This window comes from Trachypithecus francoisi, unplaced genomic scaffold (genome assembly GCF_009764315.1).
Source record: "Trachypithecus francoisi isolate TF-2019V2 unplaced genomic scaffold, Tfra_2.0 Lachesis_group7, whole genome shotgun sequence".
Classification (NCBI taxonomy): Eukaryota; Metazoa; Chordata; class Mammalia; order Primates; family Cercopithecidae; genus Trachypithecus; species Trachypithecus francoisi.
This window is the reverse complement of record NW_022681472.1, coordinates 24,293,015-24,306,383: the sequence shown is the minus strand read 5'-3', so window position 1 is coordinate 24,306,383 and position 13,369 is coordinate 24,293,015. Positions and strand designations below refer to the sequence as shown.

Below are 13,369 nucleotides of genomic sequence, written 5' to 3'. Positions count from 1 at the left end.
TCAGTTAAACATTTTTTGAAGAAATATTCCTCATGGCAAGGAGTTTTAAATAGAAGAATGTTCTGGTCCCCTAAACTTACTTTCTTGCCTTCTCTCCTTTCTGATTAAAAACTTTACTGTTTCTAAACCTTCCTTTTTCCTACCTATAAAACATAACACTTTTATAAAAATGTGTCACATGAGTTTCTATACACAAGAAAATGTTAATGTAAGAAAGATTGTTATATTATTTGATTTAGGGAATTGACTTAATTTATACAATCTGAATTTTTAAAAATTCTTTATCCATGCTCTGGCCTTTAACATTTGTTTCCTTGATATAGTTCCTTGTTATATAGTTTTGTCATTTAAGTTTATGAAAGCTTAAATTACTTTAAAGCATAAAAGAACAGAAAGCAAACTTAGATTAAGACAAATAAAATAAAACAGACAGTAGAGATATCAGTAGATTTACTTAGATCCATTCACTTAGCATCAATGCATAACACATTCCAAAAGCGAGCATACATTAAATTTAAAATGGATCATCTTAATTGGATTCAATAATTGCATAAATGGTCACACGATTTTCATTTTCTATGTTTTGGGCCATGCATTTCATTCCTTATTGGTTTGCTTTATTGAATTAACATAACAATTATTCGTTTAAATAGGAATGGAGAAAATAATCATGAGAAAGAGCAGTGGTGGAGAATATACTTCTTACTGCTGCTGCACACAACATATATGGCAGGTGATGATACCAAACAGCTGATTTCTGCAGAGACCTAAATGGCACATCTTGGCACATGTGGATAAGTATAATGTTTAGTAATCTAAAAAATGAGAAAATATTATAAAAATAGAAGAAGTAGAAAACCCTAGACAAGTTAAAATACAGAAAAATTTTAAGCAAAGTTATTTGAATCAGGCAATATTTAATATATCAAATATTAATCTTAATAACTATGTATAAAGTAATCTAAACCCAGGACACTAACCATGCCAAAAGGCAGCTGGCCTCCTGACGACCTCACAATCCTTTGCCAGGATTAGTGTTCTCTGATTACATACTTGGGCACCCCCTGGTTACAATAGTACTTGTTTATTATTGAGATTATAAAAATAACCATTCTCTAAATGATTACACATAGTAAATAAAATTAGAACTATACATAAGGATTTGAATAACTGCAATTTCTTTAAGGACCACTTGCAACTTCTTCTGTCTGTTTCACAAACCTGCAGAGGAGAAATGAAACAGAAGAAAATGTGCTTAATAACATGTTTACATTATAGCATATTAAAAAAGAAAAATTGCGATTTTAATGCTTTCTTCTATTGCAATGAACTTTTACAAGGATATTGACATTAGAATATTACCTCTATTAATCATATTTGCAGCCTATATATCAATTTCTGATATCTGTATAAAATTCTAATCACATTAGATGGTGATATGGCTAGGCTTTGTGTCCTCACCCGAATCTTGTGTTGAGTTATAATCCCCATAATCCCAAAGGAGATACCAGGTGGAGGTAATTGAATCATGGGTACGATTTCCCCCATGCTGTTCTTGAGATAGTGAGTTCTCACAAGATCTGATGGTTTTATAAGGGGTTCCTCCCTGTTCACTTGGCACTTCTAAACTTCCTGCTGCCTTGTGAAGAAGGTGCCTTGCCTCCCTTTTGCCTTCTGCCATGATTGTAAGCTTCCTGAGGCCTCCCAGTCATGCTGAACTGTGAGGCACTTAAATCTCTTTTCTTTATAAATTACCCAGTCTTGGGTATGTCTTTATAGCAGTGTGAAAACAGACTAATATAAATGGCAAGGGAAATAGTCATGTTTCTAGCATATTTTACATGTTTTTTCTGCTTTGTGTCATAGTTATATTTAATGTTTTCGATTTGCCAATGTAGACCATAAACATTTTGAAGGAAGACCTTCAATCTCCATCTTACTCACAGGACCTGAAATAATGCTTTGTGTGTGGCATTTGCTCAGTAAATATTTATTTGATGCAAGAGAGGGAGAAAAGTTAGAGAGGAAGAGAAAGAGAGGGAGAGTCTGGTTGTTTTTGCACACACTTTTTGTTTATCTAGAATGCTTTACTTACTCCAACCAACCCCAGCTAACTCTTTTATCAACTGCATCTTTCATTCCTTTAGGCCTCACTCTTAGACATTACTTTCTCTTGACCCTTTGACTACTAGTCAAGACAGAACTCTCCTGATGTGCATACTTATCCTCATACTTCTATAATCACCATCAGCAGCATTTTTCTGTAAATAGCTGTTCACTGTGTGTCTTCTCCACAATTTAGTAAGTTCCATGATGAGAAAACCTATGATTGGTGCTGTATCACCCATGATAATGACATGTGCTATTCTCTGACAGTAGTTACTGATCCATTATAGGTTTTAAATATGAATCACATGAGTGACAATTTACTTGGTTAGAGCTCTTGAACTGAACAGCAGTATGCCTGTACATCATACAAAGCGCACTTGACAGGCTGAGGAAGAGAACCATGTGATAGTTCTGTACCTATATCCTTAATATATGTCTCATCCTTCATAATGAATTCATAGCTTTCTAATGTATCGATTGCTATAATTTTTCTAATCAATCTCTTTTTTGGTTATTAGGTTGTTTCTATTTTTTACATGCTTTCCATGTTTTCTTGTAAAATATGTTTCATGCTTTATTATAAAACATATGGCAATGAACATAATATTCTGATAGCTATATCATAGTACATTGAAGAAATTATTTATTCAGGTAATGTCCTAATGCAGAATTATTGAGTCAAGAGCAATTACAGCAGAGCAAAATTAAATGAGCAGACAAGGGTAACAGTAAACTCCCCATTACTCAAGGTGTTTATGTAGAGTCTGGGTACTACAGGGGTACTGGCAGGGGTACTGGCAGGGGTACTGCAGAGAAAAGGTGAGCATTAGTTAGGGAAGGAGTGGCTGGTTCTAAATTCTTTCCAGTTTGATATTCTGTGATTATGTCAGCGGTAAGGACAAGCTCAACACCTTTGCTTTTCTCTGGAAAATACTTAAGAGATGACAAAGTGATTTATATTTTATCTTTGTGTATCCAGTTCATAAAATAGCCTCATATTCATGGACATGAAATTGTTCTGAGATCCTATAACTGCAGGGGATATATAATAGCATCATAGAGTCCATGGCCTATATGTGGGAGAATATGTTTTTCAGCCCATATATATCTAGAAGATACTATTTTTTCCTGCCGAGGAGAAAGGGTTTAAAATCCCCATCCTCCCACCTTAGCAAGGGAGAATGCAGACTAAATGAGAACTCCAAAACCTATAGAACACACACACACACAGACACACACACACACACACACTCTCTGTCTCTCTCTCTCAGGAAATCTTATAATCTTATGCAGTTACTTGGAGAAAATCCTATTCTCATTAGAGGTCATGAGAACTATGTATTTTTTTAATACAAATCCTGAGCAGTTTTAGAAGGTACCCATCATTACCTGACATTGATATTAAGTGCCCTGAGCAGACATACCAGAGTAGACCAGTGTAGGACAAGAAGAGCATGGAACGCAAAGAAGAAGATCTGCAGAACCTGCACAATGAAAGAAACAGAGATAATATGCCAGGCCAGAAAAAAATCATTGATTAAATACCATTCCCTAGCACTTTAACCAATTTCTAGTGAAGATTAATTGAAATGAATATCAAAACTATATTTATAGTATGTAGTGTGCTGCAATTCTAAATTTTAACTGCTTAGTAGTGTGTATATCCTCATTCCATTATTCAGTCATTTTCCACTTAAACCTCTGGTAATTTTTCCAATAAAATCTAAGGCAAAATGCCCCTCCAGATAGTGTTCTGGATATGCATATAGTCTGTGTGAAGATCCCATAAGAATTGCAGTCATAATTGTGATGCCCAGGGTGGGTTAGGCTGGAAAGCCATGGTCTGCTCTGCAGACTGCTCCCCTAACACAGCTTATTCAGCCCCAGACAGGTACATGCTACTTATTGTGATGCTATAAAATTATAAATTACTATCATATTATCAAGCTATATAATTTCATGAGGTAGTATATATATGTGTGTGTCTGTGTATGTATATATGTGTATATATATGTGTGTACACATATATATGCAAACACATTATATTGTCTGGTTCATAGCATTATAGGCTAAATGCGATTCCTCTGAACCCAGCCCTGAGGCAGAAGAATATAAGACTATCTTTGAAGGAAGGAAAAAGTAGTGCCTAGTGGGGAAATGGGGCATGACTATTTTAGTTCAAAAGAGTGGCAAAATAAAACAGAGGGTGAAAGCAGATGAAATAAGAAAGATAACCAATTCCACTTGTCTGGAAAAGAATGGAAATAGATGAAGTTCAAAGTTTCCACAGCATCTCTTGGAACACTAGCCCTACAAGATGTTAATCTAAATGATTCACAAACAAATGGTTATTGGTCAAATAATTTTGGACAACATCATACTATATCTGATTTTTTAAGGATCAAAATACACAACAGCACATTAAAGATTCGTAGAAGTCCTAAGCTAAGGAAAATGATTTAACCTGATATTTACCAAAGTTATTTTATAACAGATTTTTACAGAACACTCACTTTTAAAAATCCTATAAAGCATTCATTGGTTAAGTGCTACTTCAACTAGAATGAAACGGCTTATTGATTTGGTTGTCATTTCATACATTCTGCAGCAAAATGGAAAAAAAGCATGGATTTTATATTCCGCTAGACCTGAGTTTAAATTTTCTCTTCACCCTTTCCTGTATAGGTCATCTTGAGGAAGTTAGCATTGCTCAGCATCCTTCACAGAGGATGGTTCTAAGCAAAACACCTTTGGAAGGATCAAGTAATGGGCATTCAACATTTTTCAGTATTAAAATTTAGATGAATACGAACTAAAAGAATATTTGGATTGAAGGTAGAGGTTGTATATAGAAGGTAGATGCTGGATACAGCTGGAGAACTTGGTGAATTGTTAGAAATCTTATACATGGGAGGGTTTGAAATAAAATAATGATCTATTTATGTTTGAGTGTTCTTTGCCACCCAAAGATGTTAAAGGTGCTGGCAAGGGAGTGGTTGAATTCATGCTCTGTATTAGTGGTTCTTAAATTTTAGAGTGTATAAGAATCAGCCACAGGGCTTTTTAAAACACAGGTTGCTGGGCTCCAATATCAGAGTTTCGGATTCAGTAGATCTAGGATGGAGCCCAAAGAAACTGTGCTTCTACTAATTAACAAGAGATGTTGATGCTGATACTGCTGGTTTGAGAACTCCACTTTGAGCATCACTGTTTCGGTGTAGCACAGACCTTAGAGTGAAGGATAAACTAGCTGTGGTCTTACTCACTTAGAGGTGGATGACTAATCAAGTGTCTGGGTACCAAAACAAGACTGAAGTGCAGGTTTAGTAGAAAATGAGGAATTTTAAGGGAAGGAGGTTTGTGACAGATAGCAGATTACAGTCATGTAAGACTTTAGAGTTGGATACTATTTCACATTTGATAAGAAAAAATATATATACAGCCTACGAGAATAACTAGATTTGAGAAGCAAGGAATTATAATGGCAGGATATTGGATAAGTCACCCAAGTAGGAGTTAAAATTTTCTGATGAAAATAGTTGTGGGCTGGGCGCGGTGGCTCAAGCCTGTAATCCCAGCACTTTGGGAGGCCGAGACGGGCGGATCATGAGGTCAGGAGATCGAGACCATCCTGGCTAACACGGTGAAACCCCGTCTCTACTAAAAAAAACTACAAAAAACTAGCCGGGCGTGGTGGCGGGCGCCTGTAGTCCCAGCTACCCAGGAGGCTGAGGCGGGAGAATGGCGTGAACCCGGGAGGCGCAGCTAGCAGTGAGCTGAGATCCGGCCACAGCACTCCAGCCTGGGTGACAGAGCGAGACTCCATCTCAAAAAAAAAAAAAAAAAAAGAAAATAGTTGTGGTAGAGAGGAAAATAGTGAGCCAGATGTAAGCATCTCACAGGAATGAAGAAAAGTGATTGGTAAGACTATAGTGACCAGGATGAGAACAGAACAACAATAAATGGTAGGAGCCTTAAAAAAAGAATTTCAGGTAGAATGTTGATGCTACCTCATGGTGCTTGGCACAGAGCAATGGAAAGAGGCAACAGCTTCCTCTGGAGGAGGCTAACAGGGACCCAGTGTTTTCTAGGAGGTATTCATTTCAAATAAGACCAAAAAAAAAAAAAACATATAAAGTATTATTTTAATACCACCGAAGAACAATCAATTTGCCAATCAAGTTCCAGTCCCATAGAGCATGGTGCAAAGATTTGGAAAATATTCAACAATACAAGTTCAGGCTAAGACTTTATTTTGATGAGTACGGGGCAAAGGAGGGTGGCCAAGGATAACAGAGAATCAAAAACAGAATTAATTGATTTCAAGTTTCTGAAATAAACTCTGTCATAAGGCTTTTCTTGCATGGAAATTACTAGGCATTCAGCCTCGTACTGCTTCCTTCTCTTTTGAAGTAGGACTCCCCTATACTGGGGATAGCCCATTATTTCCTATACTTGTGGGAATGTAAGAAATGAAGCAGCTTTGATGGGGGAAGCAACAAATAAGAGAGTGGCCATCAACTCTGAAAATAAACATAATATTATGGATTAGAACACTATTTCTTCTTGAGGATAACATCATATGCTACAAGTTTTTTCAGAGAGAAATAGCAAAATCAATCTCCTAAGGCAATGCATGACAAAGCACGTGTTGCGATTAGAGTGAATTCTATGTTGATGCACCATGTTCATTGCAACTCTGATGAACTATGTTTACTACAGAAGAACAGCACATTGAACATATGTCATTGAACACATCCTGTTTTCTATCAGATGTCAACAAACCACTTATTACATGCATGTATCTGTGTTTCTAGAGGTTATGACCTCCCTGAATAAACAGAAGATAAAGATAGAGACTTAGGTGTGGCCACTTCTCAAGTGATCTTTAAAAGTTACATAACCAATTTGAAATAAATTTATTCATTTATTCATTCATGAAGTTGATTCACTAAATATTTGTTAAGTAAAAAAATTATGAATGCAGAAATATCTATTAAGTATTTGTTGAACATTTACAATGAAAAATAGGGATTTTAAGATTAAACTTTTCTTAATAGGCTAATTTTTTATAATTAGGTAGAAGCGATGTATAAACTATAAAGCCTTATATAAGTGGTAGAAACTTAAAAAATTTTTTTAAGTTTTCAAATGGATAATCCTATGTGTCCTAATATGGAAGAGAAAGTCACATACAATTTATGTCTAAGAATACAAGAAAAAGCTATGCTTTTGGTCTGAAGAATGTTTAATTATACTAAAGATGATATACAGTTTTGAGATACTTAGTCAACATTTCAAAACAAGTCATTTTGAAGAAATTTGGCAGCATGCTTTGAGCAGTTGTTGTACTTTTAATAGCTTACCATGGGATTGAAAACACACTTAATGTAATTACTAGATGTTATTTATTTTATTCTGTCAAAATTCTAATTTTTATGTTTATCATATATGGCTCCCTTAATTTTCTGGATGGCTTTGCTTGTAGATAATAATTTGGAACACTGTAAATATAACTAAATCAAGTTGAAGTTTCTATTAAAAGCAGATTTTCTACTCAAATGTATTACTACTTCAGTTTCTTTATATGTTGTTTTCCCTTATTTTCTTATTTTATAGTGATTTCTTTATGTTAAAACTATTTCAGTGTAGAGTGAGATCATTCCTCTCTTGATGTATCTTTACACCCATCCCTCCCACCCTGAAAGGTTTATTTAGCTTTTAGGGACACAGTGAAATTTCAGAGTAGAGGATATGGTCTTGGGCTAGATTCGAATTTAAATTGCACTTACTAATTCTGTATTCTTGGGAAAAAATATTTAACAAATCTGAGTTTGTAAAATCATATTAATAATGCCCATACAATAAATTGTCACAGGGATTAAATAAGATACCACTACATGACACGTAAGAATCCAAATTTAATACATGTTACTTCTGTTCCATTTCCTCCTCCTTCAGAAATGCATTTGTTTCTGTATAAGCCTTAAAATGTTAATGGCTCATAACAGGCTTTAAGGAGAAATAGAATACTGTAATTCTAAATATCTCCCTAAAAGAGATTTGGTGGATCTATTTAACATTAGTGATTGCAGCAGCAGACCATCTGGAGCAGCTGCTGCAAAGACACCAGCTGTAGCAGGGGAGACATGGCCAGGGATCTGCGCTCTGTGGAGCCAGTGGAAGCTGGGAAAAGGTGGAAGCTGCCTGCGTCTGAGTTGGCAGGGTGGTAGCCCCACCCAAAGGGCACAGGTGCAGCTGCCCAGTCACGGCTTTGGACCCAGGCATCTCTGTGCTCTTGGGGGCCCAGCAAGATCACCTGCCTCTGCAGGCTCAGAAGTGACTGCTCTCACTGCCTGGCCTCTCCCCGACTCCTGATGCCCACTCCTATCTTGGAGCAAAGTTGTGGCTCAGTTCGGGCACTGCCACAACCCAACTGGGTGTGCATGCACTTGGGGCAGTGCTGACATGCCAGCCCCCTGCTGCCTCAGCCCCCTCCCGGCTTTGAGCACCCACAAGCACGAGAGAAGGGCTGAGGGAGTGCTGAGGGCAGTTCAGTGAGGGCCTACAGGCGCCCTATGGCACAAACAATCTGGGTGCCGTGGGCACCATGAATGGCAGGTTGATGGTGGCAGGAGGCAAACATGCTCCAGGGCAGAAAGGGGTGGGTCCCCAGTAAAGTCCTACCTTCAAGCTGTGGATGGACTGAAGCCTGGGGGCTGGGCTGCCAGTTCCGCAGACCAGAGTGAGAATTTACGATGTTTCTCCTGGGCCCACCCATGGACCAGTCAGTACACACTTCCTCCCCTCTGAAGCCCATAAAAACCTGGACTCAGCCAGACTTGGTCAAACGTGGAACTACCTGTCTGTGGAGAGGAGCTACCCACTGTGGGTCTCCTCTCAGGTGAGAGCTGAGCAGATGTCAGGATGACCTGCCTGCAGAAAGGAGCTACCCAGTTGGAGTCTCTGGAGAGCTGTCCTGCCGCTCCATAAAGCACTTCTTGACCTTACTCACCGTCCAGTTGTATGCGTACCTCATTGTTCCTGGATGCAGGACAAGAACTTTCAGCCCCCAGATAGTGGGACTGAAATAACTGTAACATAAACAGGGTTGAAACATGCCCCTCACTCACCACCGTGTGGGCTACGAGAAGGAGAGAAGAGCTATGGCCCTGTGGGGACCCCAGACCTAGGAGCTCCCTGAGTCAGGGCTTTGACACCCTCTTTGGGGCTCTGTGGTTCCTGGCATCTCCAAGCTTACAGGCACCAACACATTCTTCAGTGTCAACAGCAGAAGCTGCTTGTGGTATGCCTAGTCCAGCGGCAGCCTCACAGGAGCAAACACCCATGCTGGTGCCTGGAGTTGCCTGCCCTCCCGCAGCCAGCATGCCTGGCTGTGTGCAGCAGCCAGACCCTGTGCCCACTCACTCATGCATCCCTTACTACTCTGTGCCTGGCTTGACCTTGACAGGCATGGGATCTGGGAGGGTAGCATGAGCCAAGCACAGCCTGCCAGACCAAGCAGGCAGGATGAGACCAGCAGGCTCAAGCAAAACTAGGCAAAGGTGCCACTGGCCACAGATGTTTCCAGCTGGTGAAGCAATACCTCAAAGATCCCCAAAGACTGACATTAGGCTATGTGTCAGTTTTCTCAATTTATTATTCAATTAGCTCTCCATTAAAATATATGCTAACTCAGTAAGAAAAAATTATTATGTCATACTTTTGGAGCTCTGTGCTTAGAGTTCTTCTTTTTAATCTTCACATGCCCTCTTTATTATGCCTACACAAGTAGTTTCTTCAGCCACCATGTCTATCCTCAGACTACCTCCTATGAGACCATGCCAGTTAACTTCTATACTAGCTCAAACAATGGAAATACAGTATAACATCTGCTGGAGGGAATAGTTTATTCATTGGTTTTCTTCACTTAAGTCTGAAGTAGGAGGAAAAAGGAGAATGAAACACTAAGGTAGGTTGGGATCAATGATGGTATAGCTCTGGGTCCCCCAATTAGGAGCATGAAATATTTACATGGTGAAAATCCTGAGTAATGGGTTCTCTTTTTTTTGTAGTCTCACTTGCTAAATTGCTCAAGCTGGACTCCAACTCCCGGGCTCTCGCCTCAGCCTCTCAGTAGCAGGGATCACAAGCATGCACCACCATTGCTGGCTCCAAAACCCTTTCCTTCAGCTTGAGAGAGCACCTAAGAGCATTGCATAAGATAAATATATCACCCATGAACTCATCTAATAGGTCACTCTTTTTGCCCCAGATTGGGACTATAAAACCTTTCCCCTGTAGTGCTAAATTGTATCAGAGGCATAAATTGAATGTAGAAGCCATAGAATAATTAAGAGACACAGAAAAATGAGCTCTAGTTTTACAGGTGAAAAGAGAAATCATTTCTAGTTAGTAAGTAAAAGGCAGAAAGTATTTAGCAGAGAACCCTAGAGGAGAGCATTTGCCTTTACTATCATGTAGTTAGTATATCCCTGATAGTTAAAATCTGACAATTGGGCAAATGTAGATGCACTTGAGTGCAAGCCCTTTCTCTGCAATTTACTAGTCTGGGACCACCAGGAAGAAGCAAGACCTTAGCTGAGTCTTCTGACTCCCAGGTTTTTTCCACTTCATGATAGCCTCCAGAAAAAGGAAATTAGCCTCCCACTGAGAAAGTTAAGTGGCGGATGTGTATGCTCAGAAGAAAAGATGAATCATTAGTAAATTATAGTGAACACTTAAGTGACTGGCAACAAAACTATATAAAGGAGTGAGACTATTATGTCAATAATTACATCAGTAAAAGTAAATAGAGACCTAATAATAAGCAAAAGACTGAAGTCCTTGTAGGAGAGCAGATAAACTAAATACAGTTGTCCCTAAGGGTTCTAAGACCCTTGTGGATGTTAAAATCCAAGCATGCTCAAGTCCCTTATAAAAAATGGCACAGTATTTGCAAATAACCTATGCATATCCTCTCATATATTTTAAATCATCTCTGCATTACTTATAATAACTAATACAGTATAAATGTTATGTGAATGTTTTTACACTTTTTTGTTATTTCTTGTTTTTGAGTATGTATTTTTGATCCGTGGTTGGTTGAATCTGCAGAAGCAAAACCCAGTAGATACAGCAGGATGAATTCATTGCCGCTCTTTTCATAAGTAGAAACCATTTTATATGGTATACACTTAAAAGTAAAAACTTAGAACTAATATTTACCAAGCACATACTATGTTTGGCAAAACTAAAAACCATTAAAAAGTAAATATTTTCTTAGTCCATGAAAACAAAATGGAATAATCTGAAAATTTACTGGTTCTGCCCAAATTTATTGAAATATATTAGAGTGTAAAAATCCCTATCCAGTAACAGCAGGATAAATTATTCAGATAAAGCATTCCACTGAAAGTGCATAGAATAGCTGGATAAAATATTTGTAAAAATCTATGTGAAGGCACCAAACATCTATCAAAGCAGTAAAGTATTAAATGGCCAATATCCCAGATAATGAAGAAATAAAGAGAAATGAGCATACAATTTGGAGACATGCTTCCTCTAAAGGTATCTACCAATTTCAGAAGAGACTCCTGAGAGGCTGAGACCCTAAAGAAGGGTTGTAAAATCCTCCCAGGCTAAAGGAAAAAAGAAAGTGTAGTTGTAATCTTACTGAGAAATGTGACCCAAATAAATTCCCTAGGTTTTAAGTTTCTAGACTGAAAGGCCACACTGGAAGATTAAGAGTAAAATGGAAATATACAGCCCTTGCAAGGAATAAAGCCCAATTTAAAATCTTTTTGATTTTTTATTTAATTCAAAAAATCTCGGATTGTTAAGTCTCCCTGTACCTCTGCTAGAAGCAAGATAAAATACTCTCTAGAAGTAGATAACATCACCATAGGCTTCAAATTATCTTTGCAACATATCATATATAATGCTTGACACTTAATCAAAAATAAGCAGACACACATGATGACAAGGCCATGTGTTCTAAAGCCAAGAAAAAATAACAAAGAATAGAAACACCCACAAGAATCACATAATGAACTTATCAAACATGGATTTTAAAATAAACATGCTTAATAAGAAAATTAAAGATAATCTCTAGAATTTTAGAAAGAAGTAGAAACTACAAATGAACTAAATAAAAATGCCAAAATAAATAAAATTACAAGTCAACTTATATATTAAACAGCAAATTTGATAGCATTAAAGAGAGAAGCAAACTACATTTATTCAGAATCATACTCAGAGTTAAATGGATGGAAATATATGAGCAGGAAGTAAGGAGAATTATTTTGCATATAGTTAGAATGTCTAGTATATGTGTAATTGAAGGCTTTAGTGATCTTAAAACATAGTCTTCAAATTCTTTTGTTTTCCCAAGTGGTAGAACCATGTTCATTGACCTTGACTATCTTAACTATGACTGCTTGACCAACAAAGATGGCCAATGTGGTGTTGTGAGTTTCCAAGCTCAGGACTTAAGGAATAGGACTTTTCCACTTTCTGTCTTTATTCTTATAATCCAGCTACAATAATGTGAAAAAGTCCAAATATTTCATGGGGAGGTCTATATTTCCTATAGACATGAGAAAATGTCTATAGGAGAGAAATCAAGGTCTTTGGCCAGCAGCCTTGAATAAACTCAGCCAACAGTAACCACCAATTTACTAGATGTGAGAGTCAACCATCTTGCAAGTGTATCCTCCAGTCCTAGGTAAATCACTGCAGCTGACATGTCATAGAAAAGGCATGAGCCTCCTTGCTGAGCCCTGCCCAAATTGCAGATATATGTACTAAATGAGTGATTATTGTTTTAGACCAATAAGGTTTGGGGTGATTTGTTAGGCAGCAATAGCTGAATGGAAGAGGAACCAAAACAAGACTCAAAAAAGAACAAGGCACAATCCACAACTACCAAACATATAAAAACGATAGATTTAGAAACACTGTGATCATCCAAGTCTAATACAAAGAACCTAGGATTAAACTGAGCATAATCACATGTAGGCTCACCATGATAAAGCTGCAAAAATAAAAGGCAAATGGGAAATCTTAACATTTGAAGAAGTAATAATCTAACAGGTGACTAAAAATATTGTTAGTAGCAATAATCTACAGGTGAAAATAAAATTACAGATATCATTTTATCTTCTCAACATAAAGATGAAATGATATCTTTGAAGTGCTGAAAGAAAAAAAAGTCTTGATTTTTAAACTCAGTGAACATATCCCTTAAAAGCAGAAATTG

The 13,369-nt window shown here is 37.5% G+C and overlaps 1 protein-coding gene across 3 annotated transcripts in view; it reads right to left on the bottom strand.

Moving 5' to 3' along the window:
* Positions 1 to 432: 432 nt before the first annotated feature.
* Positions 433 to 13,369, bottom strand: part of CUNH8orf34 (chromosome unknown C8orf34 homolog) — a 488,639-nt gene continuing 475,702 nt past the window's right edge. For 2 of the 3 annotated variants that reach the window (XM_033202801.1, XM_033202800.1), the window contains 2 exons: positions 3,534 to 3,593; positions 433 to 1,221 (listed from right to left, as the gene is read on the bottom strand). In XM_033202801.1, coding sequence (XP_033058692.1) covers positions 1,214 to 1,221; positions 3,534 to 3,593 — 68 coding nt within the window. In that variant the 3' untranslated portion in view covers positions 433 to 1,213. The remainder of the gene's footprint in view (positions 1,222 to 3,533; positions 3,594 to 13,369) is intronic. The other variant, XM_033202799.1, reaches the window with a different exon arrangement.